At 39.1% G+C, this 26,467-nt stretch overlaps 1 protein-coding gene across 1 annotated transcript in view; it reads right to left on the reverse strand.

The window, feature by feature from the left end:
• RIN3 (Ras and Rab interactor 3) overlaps positions 1-26,467 on the reverse strand; it is a gene marked incomplete at its 5' end in the record, with an annotated part of 196,405 nt that overhangs the window by 37,291 nt on the left and 132,647 nt on the right. Inside the window, 2 exons of the mRNA XM_053710240.1 lie at positions 3,610-5,235; positions 14,919-15,010. Coding sequence (XP_053566215.1) covers positions 3,610-5,235; positions 14,919-15,010 — 1,718 coding nt within the window. The remainder of the gene's footprint in view (positions 1-3,609; positions 5,236-14,918; positions 15,011-26,467) is intronic.

The raw sequence follows: 26,467 nt of genomic DNA on the forward strand, positions 1-26,467 counted from the left end.
ACACACTACATCATATATGGGTATCTGTAAATCATTGTATGGGGTCCTGGGGTTGGCAAACACATTAGCTGGCAGTCTGCGGCTGCCACTGTTCGTTACCCTGGTATAAGCACTGCTCATTGTATAAAACTGAAGGCATGCTAGTATTATCACCAGGGGTTAGACATCATCACTACCAGAGGTAGGTTAGAGATGTCACTATTACCCGTGGTCAGAGTGTATACAGCCTTCTTACTCCTGCTTAACCCACACACCATTCCTTTTCCACAGGGAATCTAACAGGTATCTAACCCTGTGAGAGCAAAGCCAGCTGCTTCTGAGTATGGGCCCAATAGAATTACAAAAAAAAATAAAAAAATTTATGCATGGGGCAAATCGGGACAGATGGCTAGCAACCCGGGACAGGGGGACAGATGGCTAGCAACCCGGGACAGGGGGACAGACCTCTAAAATCTGGACTGCCCCGTGAAAATCGGGAAAGTTGGGGGGTATGCTACAATCATATAAATGGTTAATTATTTACAATGCAGCTTTGAAGATAATTATGTGATGGTTTGTTAGCTCTTCATATATGCAACCTGCTCGGCAATTTTACTATATGATTTAAAGGGACAGTAAACACCTTATAATTTTAAGGCATTTCTGTTGTGTTTCTATAGAACACTGGTTTTCAAACCTGTCCCCAGGCCTCCCTAACAGGCCAGGTTTTGAGGATATCTGAACTAGAGCACAGGTGAAATAATCAGCTGATTAGTAAACACAGTTATTTTATCTACTCTCATTTAAAGGATTAGTCTAATCAACATTAAACTTTCATGATTCCGATAGAGTAACAATTTTAAGCAACTTTCTAATTTACTCCTATTATATTTTTTTCTTCGTTCTCTTGGTACCTTTATTTGAATGTAAGCTTAGGAGCCGGCCCATTTCTGGTTCAGCGCTTGGGTAAGGCCTGCTGATTGGTGACTACATTTAGACACCAATCAGAAAGCGCTACTAAGGTGCTGAACCAAAAATGGGCCAGCTCCTATGCTTACATTCCAGCTTTTTCAAATAAAGATACCAGGAGAACAAAGAAAAATTATAATAGGAGTAAATTAGAAAGTTGCTTAAAATTGCTGCTTTATCTGAATCATGAAAGTTTAATTTTGACTAGACTATCCCTTTAATGTAATCCTGAAAAAGTCTGTTAGGGAAGCCTGAGGATAAAAAAACAGTGCTATAAAACAACATCAGCCAAGTCTTAACATTTTTTAAACAAATTAACAATTAATTGAATACAGTTATTTTTTGATAGCCAAACTCTGTGCAGCATTTGCCTTATTTGGAGGAGCCAATCAGAGAAGAAGGCTAGTCATAGTCAAAGTTAGTATAAAAGTTATCTGATAAAGACAATTAGGGAGAGATATGTAGCAGGATTAGGATTAACATAATTTACTGCTGCTCTTCAATACACATGATAGACAACTTTTACTTCTATTATCTAATTGTCTTATTTCTCTTCATATCCTTTTTTAAAAATCATACCTAGGTAGGCTAAGGAGTAACAACGCACAATTGGGAGCTAGCTGCTGATTATTAGCTATACATATGTATCCTGTCACTGGCTCACCTAATGTGTTCAGCTAACTCCCAGTAGTGCAGTTCTGCTCCTTCAACAACGGTTTCCAAAAGAATGAAGCAAGTTGGATAATATAACAATTGGAAAGTTGTTTAAAATTAGAGTCGCCAGCTTTATTTCAGACCAAACTCGAACACTCTTGCGCTGTACATAACACACAATGTATAATAGCACATAAACACAAACTCACACATAGATATCAACGTTCACACACACTCTCTCACATATACACTCTAACATACTAACACTCACTCACATATACACTCTAACATACTAACACTCACACACACTCTCTCATATATACACTCTAACATACCAACGTTCTCGCACACTCTCTCACATATACACTCTAACATACTAACACTCACACTCTCCCTCTCACACACACTCTCTCACACACTAACACTAGGGTTGTCACCTCGGCCATGTTTTACTGGACACTTATGAGTTACACATGCTGCAGGGTACACACACTCTCACAGACACACACTCTCACAAACACAGACACACACACTCTCACAAACACAGACACACACACTCTCACAAACACAGACACACACACTCTCACAAACACAGACACACACACTCTCACAAACACAGACACACACACTCTCACAAACACAGACATACACTCAGACACACTCAGAAGAAACACTCCCACACAAAAACACACACAAGAGAAATAACTGTAGGCATGTACAGTATGTTGCAAATGCACAGCTTCTTTGCCTGTGGCTGTTTGAATCAGACCCGGACACACAAAAGACCGAACCGGTGGCAACTCTATTTAAAATTGTATGCTCTATCTGAATCATGAAGCACAATTTCCCTTTAAACATTATAAACATTTTTTTTGCTGTGTAAAAATATTAAAAACTACTTTAAAAAAATAATAATACATTTTATATACTACATACAATCTGATTATTTGAATCTTTGCCTGTGACAATGGGCATCTATTTAATTAAAATGTTTCCATATAGTATATTCACAAGAAACAGCTAAACATGTTAAATATACATCTGTGTGTGCATGAAATAGGCATTCCTAGGTATGTAGTGCTCACTAGTTAAAGGAACATGAAACCCACATTCAGAAAGAGCATGCAATTTTAAACAACTTTCCAATTTACTTCTAGTATCTAATGTGCTTCATTCTCTTGATAACCTTTAATGAAAAGCATATATATATAAATAGGCTCAGTGGCTGCTGATTGGTAGCTGCACATAGATGTCTCTTGTGATTGGCTCACCCATGTGTATTGTTATTTTTGTCAACAAAGGATATCTAAAGAAGCAAATTAAATACTAGAAGTAAATTAGAATGTTGTTTAAAATTGTATTCTTTATCTGAATCATGAATACAAATCAATTATATTAGAATCTCTAATCTATAGGGCTACAAATTACTTTGTATACTTTGTATAAAACCCTAGGGTGGCCAACAAATAGCTGAAATTCTGTACTCATTCTCTCAGTATTCCTTATTGAAGGAACAGCAATGTACTGCTGGGAGCTAGCTGAACACATTGGGTGAGCAACTGCCAAAATATATATATGTGCAGCCAACAATTCGCAGCTAGCTCCTGAGTTTACCTACGTAAACTTTTCAACTAAGGATAACAAGAAAACAAATCAAATTAGATAATAAAGGTACATTGGAAATCTGTTTTAATTTGTATGCTCTGTATCAATCCTAAAACAGAAGAAAATCAGTTTTGTCTTGTTTTTTAAATTGTGCACTTACTGTTTATTATGAAAAAATACATTTGAATTCCACTTCCCCATAAGGTAAATAAATAGCACTGAAAAGTTTTAAAATTAAAAAAAATATATACAGAACTCAAAATATACCAGAAAATTATTTAAAAACAGAATGGTACTAATAGTATAAAATATAATTCTATCAATATAATAATGATCAGTTGCAACACAACCTTATCTTTTCAAGAATTCAGCAAAAAATAAATATATAAATGTAGAACTCACCTAATTTTTCATCTGTGTAGAGCTCATATTCAACCATAGACTTAATTTCTGTACTCTGCACTAGGTAACTCTTTAGCTGGGTCATCATTAGTCGGATCTCCTGGAGCATCTCAGTGCTAGAGCTTTGCTTGGCCATCATTTCTAAACTATAAGTTTTGTAGTCTTGGACCAAATTTCCAAAGTATGAGTCCTTATCCTGAGCCAGCTCAGTGATTTTCTTTTGCATTTTTCTGTCATTGGACATGAAAGCAGTAAAGACATTAGTAATGGCCACTATGGACAATCTGTTTTTAGAGAGCATAAATGACTGTGTCTTTTTAATGGAAGGCCGGCTTATCTTTTCTAATTCATCCTCATTGCTGCTGGTTGAATAGGTATCCTGCTCAGCAGTGGGGTCCTGATCTAGCTTTGAATTCATAGATTTATCAGAGTCTTTAAGTTCCTTTGTTTTGGAAGCTGGGGTTTGGTTGGTGGAGCTATGGGGTTGTGGAATTATGGGCACTGAGTACCTCTGCTCAGTCGAGACTTCTTTTGCAGCTGGATTTCCATGAACAGAATATGCAGAAGCAGATTTGTTGGAGTGCTTCTTGATTCTTGGTGGTGGAACTGGTGGAGGTTTTCTTTTCTTTATTGTTGATTCTTCTAGCTCTTTCTGCAGAGATGTGGTCTCTTCATTTTTCAGATGAGCCTCTGGTTTGGCATGTGATTGAGATTTAACTGAAGTATTTATACCGGGAGGACTTGGTTTTTCTTTTTTGTGTAGCTCATCTTTTCTACCTAAACTATTTGCTTTCTTTTCAGAAGGCTTACCAGATTGTCGTCTTCTAGGAACCACTGGTGGAAACCCAATAGAATTTGTTGTTTGGACATCTTTATGGGTCTGGGCTACACCTGAGCAAACATCTGCTTCATCTTCCTTCTTCTCCTCTAAGCTATTTATTTTCATCTCTTGGCAAGTTTGTCCAACAAGTTGCGCATCCAAACAAGTTATTGTAGGTATATCAGACAAGTCTTTTAAAGTGCCTGAAGTTTGTTGTAAGCAAGGAAGAGAAGGAGGGTGAGAACTGGGTGGCACACAAGAATCCTGTGGCGGTGAAGAATCAGAAACTGAAGTCATAAGAGTATCAGAAGAAGAACTGGGAGAAAGTGTTTCATCTTGTGTCACTTGTAACTGTGCTTGAGAAGTATTTACAGGAGAGAGGGGAGGATCAGGAGGAGGAGGAGGTAATGAAGGCCCTGGAGGGGGTGAATGGAAAGGTGAACGTACATAATTAGGTGGAGGAGCAGAGGGAGGAACCGAAGGGAGGGGAGGGTGATGCAAGGGGGGTGGCGGTGGAGGTCTCCTGTATACAATTTTTGTAGCTTCAGTTACAGGCTTTTCAGCACAGTTTGCAACAGGAAGCTCATCAGCTGTCTCTGTGTTGCGACATTCTTCTACAAAAATAGGATTGACAAACCACATTCTGTCATTTCCTACAGACATTTCAATTTCACACGTACAATCATTTTCTTTGCTAGATATGTGTTGACTCAGCTTTGCAGTCTGCATTTTGCCATTTGCTGAAAATTCCTTAGAATGAGAAACCCACAAACCTCTTTTGTGTTTCATTGATGACTCCCAGAAACCTGTATACAAAATACAACAAGTGTCATACGCTTCCATTTAAAAAGGAAGATGCATTACATGCACTTGGGTGTTTGACATAAGCTCGGTTTGCCTTACTTTCCAATAGATACATCCTTCAACTATTATGATTTTGTTTAATCAAAGCAGGGATAGTGATAGATTACATTTTAAATCCCATGTGTAAATAGGTTTAGTAAAATGTTTCTTAGCTTATTTTCACTTTACAGGCTTTTTGACATAATCCTACTTGAGAAGGGCGATGCCAGAAATAGACAAATAGAGTGAAAATAAAGTTAAGTACCACAACTTAAAGGGACAGTCTATTCCAGAATTTTTATTGTTTAAAACCGACATGTTATATTAATATACTTTTTACCTCTGTGATTAACTTGTATCTAAGCCTCTACAGATTGCCCCCTTATTTCAGTTCTTTTGACAGATTTGTATTTTAGTCAATCAGTGCCGACTCCACGAGAGTGAGTACAATCTTATCTATATGGCACGGATGATCTAGCGCTGTTTAGCTGTGACAATCTGTCAAAATTCACTGAGATAATAGGTGGCATTCAAGGGCTTAGAAACTAGCATCTGAGCCTACCTAGGTTCAGCTTTCAACAAAGAATACCAATAGAACAAAGCAAATTTGATGATAGAAGTAAACTGTAAAGTTGTTTAAAATTGCATGCCCTATCTGAATCATGAAAGCTTAATTTTGCCTAGACTGTCCCTTTAAAGGGCCATTATAGTGCAAAAATGACACACAATTTTATCACTAGCGACTAGGCATCTGCATTCAGATCATTCGTGATGATCTGAATGCAGAAGAAGAAGACACTCGCAGTATTTGGTCTTTTTTTCCCAAAAAGAGACGAATGTCGCGAGCGGCCTCATTCTTCCTCATTACGAATGATCCAAATGCACATGCTTTCTAACGACACTGCAAGTATATGTGTTTAACCACAAAGGGTAGATCTGCTTATCAGCCAGTGGGCAAAAACACCTTAATTAAGGGACATTGTACACAAAATGTTTCTCTCAAGTATATAAAAAAGCAGCAGTTAAACACTTTCTTTTTTCTTTCGTATGATGATGAGAATTCCACAGGGAATCCTTGACATGTGGGATATATTTCCTGCCACTAGGAGCAGGCCAATAACACACACAAGAGCTTTTGATCCCAACCCTACTCAGTTTTTGTTTTTGGCTTCCCAGGAGAGAGGGTGAACATAGAGGTGATCCAGCTACTTGCTTATGGATTATTTTCTTTAATGCAGGTGGTGAGAGTCCACAGTCCATTACTCCTGGGAATTACTCTTCCCTACCACTAGGAGGAGGCAAACATTCCCAAACCCAAAGAACTCTATAAAACCTTCCCCACATCACCAGTACCCGAGTCTTGTCTTTGCATCCAACTGGAGGTGGTCAAAGTATGAATATGTGAATTTTATTCTTCTCAGATCAAGTTGAGGCCTGTTACCCTTCAGAGTACAGTGTTTGTTAGAGGGATGTTTTGTAATATTGAAAGTGACATATATTTAACTAGTGGTGATTTAGTCATAAGGGGGACTTGTCCTTTACCTCTGCCTGTTGGTTTGTCGATATACTCTTGGCTTCCTAGTAGTTTCCTCCGGTAGCGGAGTGCCTTTGGGTGAGTACTATATTTTATTTACTTGGCACTCTATAAGCCGTTTAGTTTATATATATATATATATATATATATTTACCAGAAGTCCCACTTTTACTGGGATTGTCCCGGTTTGGAGGCGCTGTCCCAGTGTCCCACCCGGTTGTTCATTCTGTCCCAGTAGGGTTGCCACCTCCAGGTTTCAAATCATGTGTCCAGGTTTCAGACCACCTGAAACCCAGACACATTATTCAAAATGACTGGACTGTGGCTCTCCAGCATAGATGGATGCTGGTACTTTGTTACATACAGCCCTGCTTAGCTTAACGTTCGTGTCCTTCAAAGTTTACATTTAGTAATACAGGCTGAGTGAGCAGCATAGGTTTTTTAATTTTGTAGTACTATTTGGTTTATTTTTCTAGGAATTTAATACCCCCCCCTGCCCCGACCCCTGGTGACATTGCTGGTAATACACCTTTAGGGGAATCATATGGGTATGACTAGGAAGTACAGACAGGAAGGATTTTTGGCCTGGACCTTGCTTTACTTCATGCAGGATAGTATGTTGGCTATAATCTTCCTTCATTATGGTATAGAATAGCCTCTTAAACAGCTTTAGCAGGTACATGTTTCTTTTTTACTTTCATTCAATGTTGTATTTATGCCTTATCAGTTCCTTAATTAGACACATAAAACACATATTACACTGCAGATATTAAATTGTGAAATTGATAATTATGAAAGTGATAATTATGCTTGATGTTTGGCATTATTTAGAATCTGAGATTTAGATTAATGATTTATTTGCCATGACACCGTAATGGTGCCTTTTTCACTAGGGGGTGGTGTTATGGTATTTAAACTGTGTGATTCACTTGTTTGATTGAGGAAGGGTAGAGTATCCACGAAACATTACACACACAAAAGCTACTACTTTAAAAGGACCAGTAATTGCCACGCCCCCTTGACCACATTCCTGACCACACCCCCACTGGCACCGCACTAGGTGGTCCCAGTTTCACTTCTAAAAATTATGGTAAGTATATATATAGTGCCTTTGGACAGTTATATATATCTTATTTTAAAGTGTTAATATGTTTATTTTTAATTATGCCAATACTTTTTTTTTGACGCACTTGGCTTGATAGTGTGCTCCCTTTTCTATTACATATGACGTAAGTTTGACACGCGTCTCACTTTACAAGTGTGTTGTCTGTATGCAAGAAGTACTTGTCTTGTCTTTATGATTTTTCAAATTGTAAGTTTTTAAGAGTTTTTTTCATAAGGGGTAAGTGTCTCCCTTTCTTCAAAATCTCTTTTAATGAGGATATTATCATTTAACTTTATGTTTTCTGCATTTAACTTTATTATTATAATTTTTTTGGAAATATGGAGCTTTGTAATACTGTCCCTAAATCTGCCTTTGAAGCTGGGTTATGTGAACATTTTTCTACCAGTGTTAAATGTTTATTTTGTTATATGCCAAGGTATTTCCTTTAGCAATCTTATGCAATAAATGTATTAATGTTTTAAAGCATTCTGACCATTATTACTAATGTTATTGCTTCAAAATGTTTTATTGCTCCTTCTGTTTGTTCCTTACAGGAAGAATATACTACTTTCTCCTAGAATGATAAACTTCATTTGAAAAACAGTGCTGGAATGCAAAGGTAAGTTCATAATTTACCTTCTAGTTATGATGCTGCTGTATCCTTGGAGGGAGTGGTATTTTCTTTCTTGATCAAGAGAGTCTTACTCTGATCATTTTACGGACATTATTTTATTTTTATGTTAAGCATATTCATTCTCTTTTTAAGAAAATGTTTTACTTTCTTACTTTGGAGCAAGTCAGGTTTTTCTTTTATTTCTTTACAAGGTTTACAAATTTGCATCCTTTTAGGCTTCTGTTATTGAGCTATTATATGTTCTAGCATTCCTTTGGAAGATAGTTCTTCCTTTATAGTCCCTTTTAGATATGAAGTTTATTTTCCTCCTTTATTTGCAAGCAAGTTATATTTTCAGTCCAGTAATATGTATTGCTGATGTGGTTTGATCTTTGTCTTTCTGGGCAGTTTTCTTTAGATTCTGCTAGTAAGATCTTTTAAACCTCTAATGTTGTTTAAATGTGCAAAAGCTTTTTTTTTTTTGTAACTCATTAATGCTAGAGTATGTCTTTAGCTGTTCTTTCTAAAAGCACATAATTAGAATCATGATTTCTGATTCCATACTTTTATCTCTTTTTTTACAGAGAAAGTTTAAGATCTTATCCCCCATCCAAGTTTACATGTAGATGCAACCCTCGATCGAGAGGCTTTGTTTCAGGAAGTTTGGTTTTAGTCTGTTCAGGTTCCTTGAATTCTTATTATAGTTTCAAGGATATTTAATAGGTTTAAGGTCTCCCAAGGGAGGTTTTTTTTTGTTCTATGTTCCTAATAACTCTGTAGGCTCAGGTAGATGGGAACTCCAAACTATTAATTGTTCCATAAGTAGAAATTAACTTTCAGATCCATTCTGATCTAGAAACGTTTAACAAGTGTCTTAAGTTCCAAATTTTGAAATGGAAACCATTTAGACTTTTTTGTGGGGGCAGTTTATGTCCTCAATAGATTTTAAGGATGCTTACCTTTATGTTCTTATTTCTAGGAACATCATTGCTTTTTTGTATGAGCTTTTTCAATTTGTTGTTCTTCCCTTTGGTCTAGCTGCAGCTCAGTATATTATCTTAGGTTCTGGATACTCTCTTATCTGTAATCAGTTTTCAGTTTATTGCAGTGTTTCCTGGTGTGGATGATATCTTGGTTCAAGTTCCATCTTTTCATTTTGCAGTATTTCTCTCCTGCAGACCTTTGTTTGTTCAAAAAAAATGGTGGCAAGTCAATTTTCCAAGCAGTTTACTGGTTCCTCAGATAAATAATACTTTTCTGGGGGTTTTATAGATTCAGTTTCCGTTAGGACCTTCAGTCTCGTTTTTTTCCTTCAGTTGCTCTTTGCATGGAGGTGTCAGGTCTCATGTTTTTGGCCTTGGTTACTATTCCATTTGCTCGCTTCCATATGAGTCCTCTTCAGCTTTGTATCTTTTTCCAATGATACACTGACCTGTCTCAGAGGACTCATTTACATTACAGAACAAGTCTGTTTCTGTCTTGGTAGATGAGCTATTAGCTCTTGCTGCAGGGGGCTTCAATTTTTTTTCAGTATGGGGGACCCTATGGGGGTCTCAAAAGGAATTTGGTTTCCTCAGGAGGCAAGGTTACCTGTTTAGAGTTTTAAATCTTTCTCAGATCTAGTTCTGTTGTCCAATTTCTCTCCTTGGCTGCTTCTTTTCTATCTAGACCTTCTATTTTAAGGTCCTTCTTTCTATGCAAATTCTAGTTCTCTTGGTTTCATGGCATGGAGATAGAATCATAAACCCTGAAATATTTGTTCGGTTATTGAGTTTCTTATACAGGCTTGTAAGCCTGAGACTAGGGGAATTGTTGTTTAAAGGTCTGGAAGGCCTTTATTTCTTGGTGTTCGAATCAAGTTTTTTCTTGGCATTCTTTTTGTATTCCCATTTTTCTTGCTATTTTTACAGGATGGCATTCTTTTTAAATTCACATATTTCTTGCTAGTTTTACAGGATAAGTGGTTTGGATAAGGGTTTATCCGAAAGTTCTTTTGAAGGGCCAGTTTTCTGTCCTTTTTAGTTATGTAATGTAAAAAAGATTTCTAATCTTTCTAACATTCATGGTTTTGTCCTAGCCTGGTCTAGAATTAGGCCTGTTTATATTGCCTTTTTCCTCCTTGGAACCTTTATTTGGTCTTGAGGATTTTGAAGGTTCCTTCTTTTGGGCCCTTTGCATCAGGTGGAGTTTCTACTCTTTATTGTTTTCCTCCTTATCTTATTTTCTTTAGGATAAGGTTATGTTTTCTGTCTATATATGTTGGGACACTGTTGTCCCTTTTTTATTATTCAGAGTGGTCTCTTCATGTTTTAGTTTCTGTTAGAGCTTTGTAGTGTTATGTTGACACTACTAAGGTTTTCAGGCCAACTTTTAGTTTGTTTGTTCCTTTTGTTGGTTCAAGGAAGTTCCGAGAATTCTGGCTGTTTCATTGGCTTCATATAGTTTTCTTGGAGGCAGGTCAGCCTCCACATAGATAGCTTTCTGCTCATTTTTTTAGACCAATTGCCACTTCTTGTGTTTTTTGAATGTTTTATCAGTGGACCAGTTTAAGCTAGCCAGCTATTTGGTCTTCTTTGCATATATGTTTTTCTACCATTTTAACGTTCTTGCTTCTTCTGAGTCAGCCTTTGGTAGGGTGTCCTTTAAGCAGTTGTGTTGGATTGATTTATTTTTGCCTGTTGGTTATTTTCTATTGCCTTTTTTAGGATCTATTAAGTTTGGGGATTTAGTTTCTCAATGAAAAAAATATGTTTTTTAGATCCCATCATTTTCTGTTATTACTTGTGGACTCCACAGCTTGGGTATTAGTTACCAGGATTAATAAATCGTGGACTCTCTCCACCTGTATGAAAGATAACATAATTTATGCTTACCTGGTAAATGAATTTCTTTCCTGGTGGTGAGAGTCCAGGAGACTCCAACCTGTTTTTTTCTGGGTTGTTTTTTATGCCTTTTTTGCACACATCGTTTTTTTCCCTTCTCTTATTTTGTTGGCTCATTACTTTTCCTTCCTTTTTGTGATCGGTTATACATTAGACTGAGGTACTGGTGAGGTGGGAGGGATTTTATAGAGTTCTTGGGGTTTGGGAATTTTTGCCTCCTCCTAGTGGTAGGGAACAGCAATTCCCAGGAGTAATGGATCGTGGACTCTCACCACCATGAAAGAAATTAATTTTTCAGGTAAGCATAAATGATGTTTTATGGGAGCGCAGACCAATGTAAGTCCCATTACCCCTGGGACATATTCAGGAAGAAGCAGAAAATGGAATTCAAGCACTCTGAATGATAAAGGGACACAGGAATACAAGGTTATGTGCACAGTATCTCCCTATGGGATTTCAGACACAAATACCCTCAGGTGTCACAGGGACATGCCCTTTAGCCTCCTCCTGTGTGATTAAAGGTATTTCTTCTCATATCAACTGCTGTTATCTGTCTGGCACTGGATGTGCTCTCCACTGGATACAACTGCAGACATCTTGCTGGTAAGCCCGGTGGAGGGGTGCTTCATGTAGTCAAGTCATTTACAGCAATCACGTAGCCCGTAGGCTGTATTTGTCTACTTTTCATAAGTATAGCATCACTGGAGGGGACTTAGCCTGCCTACCTGGAGGCACAACATTTTGGCTCATTTTCTTGCTTTCAAGGGACTTGTTACCAGCTGTGGGCCTATATAAGAGTCCTTATTCACTCTACACCTCACCAGCAGCTCTTTTGGGACCTTTGTTTACATTTTTAAAAATGATGGGTATGGCCTAATGGTTGGGCCCAGTAGAGGGGTTTGGGAGCATTCTTTGGGAGTTTTTAATTCTGAAACAGAGGTTTTTCAGACTTTGTTATTAACAATCTAGGAAGCCTGTGACCCAAAAGATTTATCACAAGATTTGAAAGGTATACTTTGAATGTTGTTCTTCCAGAGGCTTTTCCTGGCATTTCTTTAGGATCCCTAGAATTCTTCAGTTTCTTCAGGATGTTCTTGACAAAGGATCGTCTGCTAGTGAGAATTAGGCCAGTTGTGAGACCTTTTTCTACAATTTAAATTCAGTCCTTTCTGTTCTCAAATGTCCTCCTTTTTGCCTATGCACAACATAGATATCAAAAATGTTTTTGTTCTTTTAGCTATATCCTCATCTATAAGGGTTTCTGAATTGTTTGCTTTATCTTGTGAATCTCCTTTTCTGGTCTTTCATAAAGAGAAAGCAGTCCTTTCTACCAAGTTTGCTTTTCTTCCAAAGGCAGTTTCTTCAGAAAATATAAACTAAGAAATAGTTTTTCCTTTGTTGATGTTGTTAGAGCGTTAAAAGATTTATCTTAAAGCTAATAAATAATTTAGACAAAGTTCTAGTTTATTTAAGTAGTTCACAAAGCTTACTTGGTGGCAGGAAAGTCTCCCCCAAATTGTACCACAGCTCATTCCACTAGAGCAGATGCTACTTCCTGGGCTTTAAAAAATGATGCATCCTTGGAGCAGATTTGCAAAGCTGCAACTTGGTCTTCACTGCACACATTCCTCAGAAGCGGTGGGAAAGTCCTCCAGGCCACATTGTCTGTCAAATAGGAATTGCCTTATTTTTCCCCACCCTTTCCTTGCCATGGACTCTAAGCTTGGGTATTAAATCCCACATGTCAAGTTTTCACTGTTGACTTGCATCATCATACGAAAGAAAATAAAATGTATGCTTACCTGATAAAAAAAAATGGGGATGATGAGAGTCCACAGGTTCTGCCCGTTTAATTTTTTTACTGACAGTTCTAATTTGCACCTCTGTAGACCCTACTTTTGTCTTTCCTAGCTATCTTTTCTCTGCTTAGCTATACAATAAACTGAGTAGGGTTGGGAGGTGGGGGGATCAAAAGCTCTTGTGTGGGCTCTTGGCCTTCTCCTAGCGACGGTAAATATATCCCACATGTCAAGGTTTCCCTGTGGACTCATCATCCCGAAAGAAAATAATTTATCAGGTAAGCAAAAATGTGTTTTTTTTTTGCATTAAATATATTTAGGCAAGTAACTGATAAGTGTTCATTGTATTAACAGAAATTCAGTAAAGAACTGAAAAAATGGTACATTTGTTAGCACTCATTACATCAAAATATATTTGGCAAATACCTCTACCATGAGAAAAAATAAAACTTAACTTTTATTAACACAAATTAAAAAAAGTGGATCTTAAAATCACAAATGTAATCTCTATAATGAGGACAAAAATATTTTATATATCAAGCGGTTAATTAAATAATACTAGTAGAGTACAGATATACCTATGAATGATAGTAGCATAGTCATAAACCTATAAAAGTCTTTCTATTGACTTAAATTAATTACATTCATTAGGAATCCTTAAAGGGACACTGAACCCAAATTTTTTCTTTTGTAATTCAGAAAGAGAATGCAATTTTAAGCAACTTTCTAATTTACTCCTATTATCAATTTTTCTTCGTTCCCTTGCTATCATTATTTGAAAAAGAAGGCATCTAAGCTTTTTTTTTGGTTTCAGTACTTTGGACAGCACTTTTTTATTGGAGGATGAATTTATCCACCAATCAGCAAAAACAACCCAGGTTGTTCACAAAAATGGGCCGGCATCTAAACTTACATTCTGGCATTTCAAATAAAGATACGAAGAGAATGAAGAAAATTTGATAATAGGAGTAAATTAGAAAGTTGCTTAAAATTTTATGCTCAATCTGAATCACGAAATAAATTTTTTGGGTACAGTGTCCCTTTAAGTTGATTCTATTAAATTATTGTCCCCTCTTATTATTATCCCTCATTTGAAGTTATAAAGATTATTACAATTTGCATTTCATGCCACCAGTTGTCCCGTAAGACGTATACCAAATGTGATCATAGAAAACAAAACAAAACCTCTAATTACTTTAAAAAAAATCAAAATGCTCTGATATTTACTTCTATTATCAAATTTGCTTTATTATCTTGGTAACTTTTGTTGAAGGAGCAGAAATGCACTACTAGGATCTAGGTGAACACATCAGGTAAGCCAAGAGGCATATATGAACTGCCACCAATCCGCAAATCATTGCTGCTTCCAAGCCTACCTAGGTATGCTTTTCAACTAAGGATATTAAGAGAATTATCATATTATATAATATAAGTATAGACTAAAATTGTTTAACATTGCATATTCTATCTGAATCATGAACATTTCATTTTAACGGTCCTATTAAGAGTGATCTACAGTCATGGTTTCTTGTTTCGTATGCTGTGCAAGACAGATCTATTCAGTGTAAACAAATACCTCACAACCTGTGAAATCACTTACCAACACAGGTATCACACTGCAACAGAAGGCTGACATTTTTGGGACTAATAGTGAACTACTGTTATGAATATTCACATTAGTCAATAGTCTGGGTGAGATCTTATGTTTTTTACCTGTACCAAGATTTGAAATATCATCAAGATCCTTAACGCTTCGAGCCAATGATATTGATTGTGGCAACTTCAGAGTTGAAGGCAAAATATCTCTGTGGATGCAAATTAAATTGGTTACCGAAAAAACCTTATAAAAAGTTTAACTTTAAACTAGCTGCAAACATACAAAATATAAAAAATAATGCTTTTAAAATCAATCATAATGGTCTGATGCACTTCTCTGTTAGCCTTTCTCACAGACCTCATTAAGGGTCAAATTACGAGTGGAGCGCTAATGTTTGCACATGAGGGATAAGGGTTTTATTGCAGGTGTTTGTGCTCATTGTGTTTACTGCTGGTATTACAAGTTGAAAGTAATTGCGATAGCTTGAGCGCAATCGCGATTTACACTAGAATGATTACCACGTCTTCAGACTTCTGGTTAAACACAAAAATACATTACATCACTTACTCTCATAACACCACCATCTAATAATAAAAAAAAAAAATTGCACGAAAAAGTTAGAAGAGCTCAAATATATGAGCTCTCATGTGTTAGAGAAAAAAAAGCAGGCAAATGGCTTTAACATAGGCATACATACATATACATACATCTCTTAAAATGTATATGTGTATGTGGTACACTGTTTGAGGACGAGTCTGTTTGGACTCAAAAACGTTCACAATTAAAGTGACCTTTGATTATTGAAGACCTTTGGAGTGCGCTTCGCTCTGTTTCTATACTCATCAGTTTGGCTGCACCCAAGGCTATTGTGCTAAAATTCTGGAGTGCACTTTGTCTGGGATATATGTGTATACATATATATGTATTTATGTGTGTATATATGTATTTACAGACATATATATACACATGTACACGCATATAAGCCCTTTGCCATCAAGTACATGAAAACATGTCAACGCATATTAATGCAATAACAGAATTTATGTTTACCTGATAAATTACTTTCTCCAACGGTGTGTCCGGTCCACGGCGTCATCCTTACTTGTGGGATATTCTCTTCCCCAACAGGAAATGGCAAAGAGCCCAGCAAAGCTGGTCACATGATCCCTCCTAGGCTCCGCCTACCCCAGTCATTCGACCGACGTTAAGGAGGAATATTTGCATAGGAGAAACCATATGGTACCGTGGTGACTGTAGTTAAAGAAAATAAAATATCAGACCTGATTAAAAAAACCAGGGCGGGCCGTGGACCGGACACACCGTTGGAGAAAGTAATTTATCAGGTAAACATAAATTCTGTTTTCTCCAACATAGGTGTGTCCGGTCCACGGCGTCATCCTTACTTGTGGGAACCAATACCAAAGCTTTAGGACACGGATGAAGGGAGGGAGCAAATCAGGTCACCTAAATGGAAGGCACCACGGCTTGCAAAACCTTTCTCCCAAAAATAGCCTCAGAAGAAGCAAAAGTATCAAACTTGTAAAATTTGGTAAAAGTGTGCAGTGAAGACCAAGTCGCTGCCCTACATATCTGATCAACAGAAGCCTCGTTCTTGAAGGCCCATGTGGAAGCCACAGCCCTAGTGGAATGAGCTGTGATTCTTTCGGGAGGCTGCCGTCCGGCAGTCTCGTAAGCCAATCTGATGATGCTTTTAATCCAAAAAGAGAGAGAGGTAGAAGTTGCTTTTTGACCTCTCCTTTTACCGGAATAAACAACAAACAAGGAAGATGTTTGTCTAAAATCCTTTGTAGCATCTAAATAGAATTTTAGAGCGCGAACAACATCCAAATTGTGCAACAAACGTTCCTTCTTTGAAACTGGTTTCGGACACAGAGAAGGTACGATAATCTCCTGGTTAATGTTTTTGTTAGAAACAACTTTCGGAAGAAAACCAGGTTTAGTACGCAAAACCACCTTATCTGCATGGAACACCAGATAAGGAGGAGAACACTGCAGAGCAGATAATTCTGAAACTCTTCTAGCAGAAGAAATTGCAACCAAAAACAAAACTTTCCAAGATAATAATTTAATATCAACGGAATGCAAGGGTTCAAACGGAACCCCCTGAAGAACTGAAAGAACTAAATTGAGACTCCAAGGAGGAGTCAAAGGTTTGTAAACAGGCTTGATTCTAACCAGAGCCTGAACAAAGGCTTGAATATCTGGCACAGCTGCCAGCTTTTTGTGAAGTAACACCGACAAGGCGGAAATCTGTCCCTTCAGGGAACTTGCAGATAATCCTTTTTCCAATCCTTCTTGAAGGAAGGATAGAATCCTAGGAATCTTAACCTTGTCCCAAGGGAATCCTTTAGATTCACACCAACAGATATATTTTTTCCAAATCTTGTGGTAAATCTTTCTAGTTACAGGCTTTCTGGCCTGAACAAGAGTATCGATAACAGAATCTGAGAATCCTCGCTTCGATAAAATCAAGCGTTCAATCTCCAAGCAGTCAGCTGGAGTGAAACCAGATTCGGATGTTCGAACGGACCCTGAACAAGAAGGTCTCGTCTCAAAGGTAGCTTCCAAGGTGGAGCCGATGACATATTCACCAGATCTGCATACCAAGTCCTGCGTGGCCACGCAGGAGCTATCAAGATCACCGACGCCCTCTCCTGATTGATCCTGGCTACCAGCCTGGGGATGAGAGGAAACGGCGGGAACACATAAGCTAGTTTGAAGGTCCAAGGTGCTACTAGTGCATCCACTAGAGCCGCCTTGGGATCCCTGGATCTGGACCCGTAGCAAGGATTTTGAAGTTCTGACGAGAGGCCATTAGATCCATGTCTGGAATGCCCCACAGCTGAGTGACTTGGGCAAAGATTTCCGGATGGAGTTCCCACTCCCCCGGATGCAATGTCTGACGACTCAGAAAATCCGCTTCCCAATTTTCCACTCCTGGGATGTGGATAGCAGACAGGTGGCAGGAGTGAGACTCCGCCCATAGAATGATTTTGGTCACTTCTTCCATCGCTAGGGAACTCCTTGTTCCCCCCTGATGGTTGATGTACGCAACAGTCGTCATGTTGTCTGATTGAAACCGTATGAACTTGGTCCTCGCTAGCTGAGGCCAAGCCTTGAGAGCATTGAATATCGCTCTCAGTTCCAGAATATTTATCGGTAGAAGAGATTCTTCCCGAGACCAAAGACCCTGAGCTTTCAGGGATCCCCAGACCGCGCCCCAGCCCATCAGACTGGCGTCGGTCGTGACAATGACCCACTCTGGTCTGCGGAATGTCATCCCTTGTGACAGGTTGTCCAGGGACAGCCACCAACGGAGTGAGTCTCTGGTCCTCTGATTTACTTGTATCTTTGGAGACAAGTCTGTATAGTCCCCATTCCACTGACTGAGCATGCACAGTTGTAATGGTCTTAGATGAATGCGCGCAAAAGGAACTATGTCCATTGCCGCTACCATCAACCCGATCACTTCCATGCACTGAGCTATGGAAGGAAGAGGAACGGAATGAAGTATCCGACAAGAGTCTAGAAGTTTTGTTTTTCTGGCCTCTGTTAGAAAAATCCTCATTTCTAAGGAGTCTATAATTGTTCCCAAGAAGGGAACCCTTGTTGACGGGGATAGAGAACTCTTTTCCACGTTCACTTTCCAGCCGTGAGATCTGAGAAAGGCCAGGACGATGTCCGTGTGAGCCTTTGCTTGAGGAAGGGACGACGCTTGAATCAGAATGTCGTCCAGGTAAGGTACTACTGCAATGCCCCTTGGTCTTAGCACCGCTAGAAGGGACCCTAGTACCTTTGTGAAAATCCTTGGAGCAGTGGCTAATCCGAAAGGAAGCGCCACGAACTGGTAATGTTTGTCCAGGAATGCGAACCTTAGGAACCGATGATGTTCCTTGTGGATAGGAATATGTAGATACGCATCCTTTAAATCCACCGTGGTCATGAATTGACCTTCCTGGATGGAAGGAAGAATAGTTCGAATGGTTTCCATCTTGAACGATGGAACCTTGAGAAACTTGTTTAAGATCTTGAGATCTAAGATTGGTCTGAACGTTCCCTCTTTTTTGGGAACTATGAACAGATTGGAGTAGAACCCCATCCCTTGTTCTCTTAATGGAACAGGATGAATCACTCCCATTTTTAACAGGTCTTCTACACAATGTAAGAACGCCTGTCTTTTTATGTGGTCTGAAGACAACTGAGACCTGTGGAACCTCCCCCTTGGGGGAAGTCCCTTGAATTCCAGAAGATAACCCTGGGAGACTATTTCTAGCGCCCAAGGATCCAGAACATCTCTTGCCCAAGCCTGAGCGAAGAGAGAGAGTCTGCCCCCCACCAGATCCGGTCCCGGATCGGGGGCCAATATTTCATGCTGTCTTGGTAGCAGTGGCAGGTTTCTTGGCCTGCTTTCCCTTGTTCCAGCCTTGCATTGGTCTCCAAGCTGGCTTGGCTTGAGAAGTATTACCCTCTTGCTTAGAGGACGTAGCACTTTGGGCTGGTCCGTTTTTACGAAAGGGACGAAAATTAGATCTATTTTTTGCCTTGAAAGGCCGATCCTGAGGAAGGGCGTGGCCCTTACCCCCAGTGATATCAGAGATAATCTCTTTCAAGTCAGGGCCAAACAGCGTTTTCCCCTTGAAAGGAATGTTTAGTAGCTTGTTCTTGGAAGACGCATCAGCCGACCAAGATTTCAACCAAAGCGCTCTGCGCGCCACAATAGCAAACCCAGAATTCTTAGCCGCTAACCTAGCCAATTGCAAAGTGGCGTCTAGGGTGAAAGAATTAGCCAATTTGAGAGCATTGATTCTGTCCATAATCTCCTCATAAGGAGGAGAATCACTATCGAGCGCCTTTATCAGTTCATCAAACCAGAAACATGCGGCTGTAGTGACAGGGACAATGCATGAAATTGGTTGTAGAAGGTAACCCTGCTGAACAAACATCTTTTTAAGCAAACCTTCTAATTTTTTATCCATAGGATCTTTGAAAGCACAACTATCCTCTATGGGTATAGTGGTGCGTTTGTTTAAAGTAGAAACCGCTCCCTCGACCTTGGGGACTGTCTGCCATAAGTCCTTTCTGGGGTCGATCATAGGAAACAATTTTTTAAATATGGGGGGAGGGACGAAAGGAATACCGGGCCTTTCCCATTCTTTATTAACAATGTCCGCCACCCGCTTGGGTATAGGAAAAGCTTCTGGGAGCCCCGGCACCTCTAGGAACTTGTCCATTTTACATAGTTTCTCTGGGATGACCAACTTTTCACAATCATCCAGAGTGGATAATACCTCCTTAAGCAAAATGCGGAGATGTTCCAACTTAAATTTAAATGCAATCACATCAGGTTCAGCCTGTTGAGAAATGTTCCCTGAATCAGTAATTTCTCCCTCAGACAAAACCTCCCTGGCCCCCTCAGATTGGGTTAGGGGCCCTTCAGAGATATTAATATCAGCGTCGTCATGCTCTTCAGTAACTAAAACAGAGCAGCCACGCTTACGCTGACAAGGGTTCATTTTGGCTAAAATGTTTTTGACAGAATTATCCATTACAGCCGTTAATTGTTGCATAGTAAGGAGTATTGGCGCGCTAGATGTACTAGGGGCCTCCTGAGTGGGCAAGACTCGTGTAGACGAAGGAGGGAATGATGCAGTACCATGCTTACTCCCCTCACTTGAGGAATCATCTTGGGCATCATTGTCATTATCACATAAATCACATTTATTTAAATGAATAGGAATTCTGGCTTCCCCACATTCAGAACACAGTCTATCTGGTAGTTCAGACATGTTAAACAGGCATAAACTTGATAAGAAAGTACAAAAAACGTTTTAAAATAAAACCGTTACTGTCACTTTAAATTTTAAACTGAACACACTTTATTACTGCAATTGCGAAAAAACATGAAGGAATTGTTCAAAATTCACCAAATTTTCACCACAGTGTCTTAAAGCCTTAAAAGTATTGCACGCCAAATTTGGAAGCTTTAACCCTTAAAATAACGGAACCGGAGCCGTTTTAAAACTTTAACCCCTTTACAGTCCCTGGTATCTGCTTTGCTGAGACCCAACCAAACCCAAAGGGGAATACGATACCAAATGACGCCTTCAGAAAGTCTTTTCTAAGTATCAGAGCTCCTCTCACATGCGACTGCATGCCATGCCTCTCAAAAACAAGTGCGCCACACCGGCGCGAAAATGAGGCTCTGCTTATGCTTTGGGAAAGCCCCTAAGAAATAAGGTGTCTAATACAGTGCCTGCCGATATTATTATATCAAAATACCCAGATAAAATGATTCCTCAAGGCTAAATATGTGTTAATAATGAATCGATTTAGCCCAGAAAAGTCTAAAGTCTTAATAAGCCCTTGTGAAGCCCTTATTTACGATCGTAATAAACATGGCTTACCGGATCCCATAGGGAAAATGACAGCTTCCAGCATTACATCGTCTTGTTAGAATGTGTCATACCTCAAGCAGCAAGAGACTGCACACTGTTCCCCCAACTGAAGTTAGTTGCTCTCAACAGTCCTGTGTGGAACAGCCATGGATTTTAGTTACGGTTGCTAAAATCATTTTCCTCATACAAACAGAAATCTTCATCTCTTTTCTGTTTCTGAGTAAATAGTACATACCAGCACTATTTCAAAATAACAAACTCTTGATTGAATAATAAAAACTACAGTTAAACACTAAAAAACTCTAAGCCATCTCCGTGGAGATGTTGCCTGTACAACGGCAAAGAGAATGACTGGGGTAGGCGGAGCCTAGGAGGGATCATGTGACCAGCTTTGCTGGGCTCTTTGCCATTTCCTGTTGGGGAAGAGAATATCCCACAAGTAAGGATGACGCCGTGGACCGGACACACCTATGTTGGAGAAATTCATATTTAAGTTCCATGTATTTCTCTCTCTCTCTCTCTCTCTCTCTCTCTCTCTCTCTCTCTCTCTCTCTCTCTCTCTCTCTCTCTCTCTCTCTCTCTCTCTCTCTCTCTCTCTCTCTCTCTCTCTCTCTCTCTCTCTCTCTATATATATATATATATATATATATATCTATATATATATATCTATATCTATATATATATATATATATATATATATATATATATATATATATCTATATCTATATCTATATATATATATATATAAAAATATATTATACCAAAATACCATTGAATATATATCATGTTGGGTTAGTGCACAAGAGAATATGGGATCAGGTTTGCGTGCAAGTTTTTTTTTTCTCTCCATTGACTTCTATGGGGGGATATGTGAATGCACACGATAGTCTAAATTCGGCTTTTTGCGCTTATTGGGTTAGCGTGCAAGTGAAAACAGCTTACTTTCAGCGAATATGAGTGTAACCCCATGATCACAAAAAGCCGAACTTCTAGCGCAATTAATGCTTGAGCGGGAGCATTAATTAGCGCTCCACTTCTAATCTGGCCCTAAATTAGTTATATCTCATAACATAGTAATACAGTCCTAATGCCCAACTGCCATCTGAAACTAACATATACGTATATTTATAATTCTGACGCCTCTACAGTCTCTTACATCTCTCCTGACGTTTAAATTAGCATTTATTAATCACCTTAGACTACTGCCATTTCAATGCAATTTAAGAATGGAAAAAAAATACAATTATAAAGTATTGTTTTTATTTAAACCTTATAAACATTGCACAGTTTTTTTCTACACTATCACAGATGAGTCAGTAAATCATTCCTTCCAATATCTGAAGTTATCTGAATGGTGACGTCAGCGTTACTATTTGTTATTTTTCCTGATACATGCACACTTAACAGGTGCTCAGTTCTACCTAAGCATGTGTACCTTTGGGCAGGGCAAGTGGGGAACCTGCTCTTTGGGGGTCCCACAATGTCAGCAGTGAAGTTATGAGATGGTGCCATGCAACGTATATGTTGTATTAAATTTATGAGAAGTGTTTATGGTATCAGGAGGGCTAATATTTTGTGTTATTCTTTATATAGATATCACTTAAAGGGATAGGAAAGTCAAAATGAAACTTGTATGATTCAAATAGAGCAGGTCATTTTAAGACACTTTTAAATTCACTTCTATTTTCAAATGTGCTTTGTTCTTTTAGCATCCCTTGTTGAAAAAGAATATGCACATATCATACACTAGTGGGAGCTGCTTCTAATTGGTGCCTGCACACTTTTGTCTCTTGTGATTGGCTAACTAGATGTGTTCAGCTAGCTGCCAGTAGTGCAATTCTATTCTTTAAGCAATGTATAACAAGAGAATGAAGCAAATTTGATCATAGAACTAAATTGGAAAGTTGTTTAAAATTATAAGTTCTATCTAAATTATAAAAGAAAATTTTGGGGTTTACTGTCCCTTTAATGTTAGCACAGGGGTGTGCCATACAAGGGGCTGAGGGGCATTCAGGAGAGGGGAAAAAAAGGGGCTGAGGGGCCACACAAATGTATATTGCCCAGGGCCCTGCAAATGCTAAGGTTGGTCCTGCAGCAGGTAATACACACTCGCAATCTCTCTACTTCACATGGACAATGAAACACAAAGAAAGAGAATGGTTCGTCACCAGAGCTTAGTGTGAGCCTGAGATTTTCTATTAAATGTTGCCAGCCCTTCAAAAAGTAGGGTCTATGATGATTTTACTTTAAAACAAGGGACACCACTCCAAAAGCAGAGCATTATGATTCTGATTTGGTAGCTCTCTCCTTGCCTTGCCTGATTCCCCTATACATGTCCTAGTTTCAGTGCCCAAATCCTGCCCCCTCAAATGTCATGGCACGCCCTAAATAACTGTCTCCACCCATTTACCCCAACAGGTGTACTGCCTATGCTCCGCCCCCAGCTTTGGATAAGGATGTATATGTTGGGAGTTGTGCAGATGAAAGACACAAGGGAGGCATGTGAAATAAACTGTGTGTGTGTCCTAACTCTCTTTCTTCAGTCCCTCTGCTCTATCACTTCATCTCTCACCTCAAGCATCTCCTTTTAGGAAAACTACAGTATTATCAGTAACAAAACTGAGCCCTTTGCACATAATTTTTTTTTGGAATAGCAGTTTTTTTTTTTTTTTTTACTAAATCAACATAATGAAACCCAAACCTTGTTTTGGTTCTAGCCTCTAATGCTAATATGCAAATAAATAACCTTAATGAGCGGTACTATATGCTACATCAAGCTAACCCTATTCTCTCTCTTCTGCTTTCAGGTACGTGAATAGAGTCCCTGTCAATCTGCAAACTATTCACTGCACTCTGGTGTTTTTCCTCTCCTGTAACTCTCTATTGGCACGTGTATATGCATATTAAATGATTTTAGGTTGTTAATTTAGTTCTGCATTTGTTGTACTGTTATCAATGTCTTACTTATGTTTTGTTAATTGCCATGTGATGTTCAATCCTTATCAATACTTGCTATTATTCTTAAACTTATAGCTGTCTTATGCCATAGTTTCAAATTTTACTGTCTTTTTACTTAACTTATCTCACCCTGACCAGACCAGAATTTAACTTTCAAACTGGCCCTTCATTTGTCTTTGGTTTATCAATCAAGAAATTTAGTGGACACAGCTGATTTCCCTGCCTATATATTTAACATTAGCTTGGGCTATGCATTGCACTGGGCAGTGTGCATTGCTACAACAACATATGTTTACATTTTTGAAGTGAACATTTAATAAGTGAGGCATTAAGAAAGAATTATACAAGAATTGTACCTCAATGTTTCCTTATGCAATTGCTGCTGTAATACTGTGTCTTATGTGTTTAATTGGTTCCCACTTTTGTAAAAATGCTCAATTTATTCATAATCCTTTTTGCTACCTCTTGTCTCTATAACAAACTACATTATTCAATTACTCCTTCTCCCTCTCCACCTGCACTGTTCATTAGCCCATCTCTCTTAAACTCACCTTACTTTTGTACTCACAAACTTTACCTATTCCTAAACACGCTCTCTCCCCCCCCCGCACCTCGTCTCAAGAACAGTCTCATTACTGCAAATCTATATCTCATCTTATGTCACTCTCCCTCTTGCTTTTACTAACTGCGGGTGACATCTCCCCTAACCCTGGTCCCCAACAACTGCCTAGCCGTGCACATCCATGTGTACCATCCCATAGACTCAGAAAATAAAACTCTGCCAACCTTACTCACAATCATCTTGCATCTAAAGCCACTACCCTTTTCACTTGTGCCCTCTGGAACTCTCGCTCTGTTTTCAACAAGCTCACTTCTATACATGACCTCTTTATCTCCCGCTCCCTTAACCTTCTGGCCCTAACAGAAACCTGGCTCTCTCCCCTAGACACAGCATCCACTGCTGCTCTGTCACATGGGGTCTCCACTTCAGCCACACTCCTAGGTCTGGTAATAGACAAGGAGGTGGTGTAGGTATTTTACTTTCCTCTCGTTGCAACTTTCAACAAATACAACCCATCTCTTCCCTCACATTTTCCTCATTCAAAACCCACATGATTCGCTTATTCTCTCCCCTCTCTATACGTGTTGCAATCATATACCGACCCCCTGTTTTCTCAACTCAATTTCTAGATCACTTGGCTGCCTGGCTACCTTATTTCCTTTCCTCAGACACCCTTGCCCTCATTCTTGGCGACTTCAACATCCCTTTCAACAATTCCACTGCCTCCTCTGCAAAACAACTTCTGCAACTCACTTCCTCTTTTGGTTTGTCACAATGGACCGATTCTTCCACTCACAAAGACGGTCACTCCCTTGACTTGATCTTTAGCTATAGATGCACTCTCTCAAACCTCACAAACTCCCCCTTTACTCTTTCTGACCACCATCTCCTCACTTGCAACATATCATCCCTCCCTACAACTCTCCCTCCTCCTACTGCTCACACCAAACTTCACAGAAGCATTACGTCACTAGATCAGTAACAGCTTGCTAATTACCTCAAACCTCTCCTCTCATCCTTCTCCTCCTTTTTCTGCCCTGACCAATCTATCTGCCACTATAACTCCACCCTTACATTCGTCCTTGACAATCTGGCCCCTCTTACCATAGCTCAGAAATCACACACTCATCCCCAGCCCTGGCATACTCCTCGGACACAGTACCTATGCAGATGTTCCCGTACTGCTGAGCGGTACTGGAGAAAATCTCAGAGTTCAGCCGATTTTCTTCATTACAAATTCATCTTGAAATCCTACTATTCTGCCCTTATTCTCTATAAGCAACATTACTTCTCTACTCTTATCTCTAATCTTTCTTCAAACCCAGAAGTCTATTTTCCACTTTCAATACTCCATCAGAAACTAAATCAGCTCTCAACATAATTCCATTCTCTCACCCCTTCAAACGCTTGCAACCAACCACAACCCACATAGCCATAAACTTAGCTCTTTCTCCCCCCGTTACTGAGGAATAAGTTTCTGCACTTATACTGCACTCTCACCTCACTACTCTGTCCTCTCTGGTCTCCCCAGCTGCTGTCTAGCTTCTTTACAATCCATAATGAATGCCTCTGCAAGGTTCATCTTCCTTACACGTCGCCCTTCATCTGCTGCACCTCTCTGCCAATCCCTTCACTGGCTTCCTCTTGCCTCTAGGGTTACACACAACATTCTCACTCTGATATACAAAGCCCTCAACTGCACTGCTCCCCCCTATGTTTCAGACCTTGT

Source organism: Bombina bombina, chromosome 1, assembly GCF_027579735.1.
Source record: "Bombina bombina isolate aBomBom1 chromosome 1, aBomBom1.pri, whole genome shotgun sequence".
NCBI lineage: Eukaryota > Metazoa > Chordata > Amphibia > Anura > Bombinatoridae > Bombina > Bombina bombina.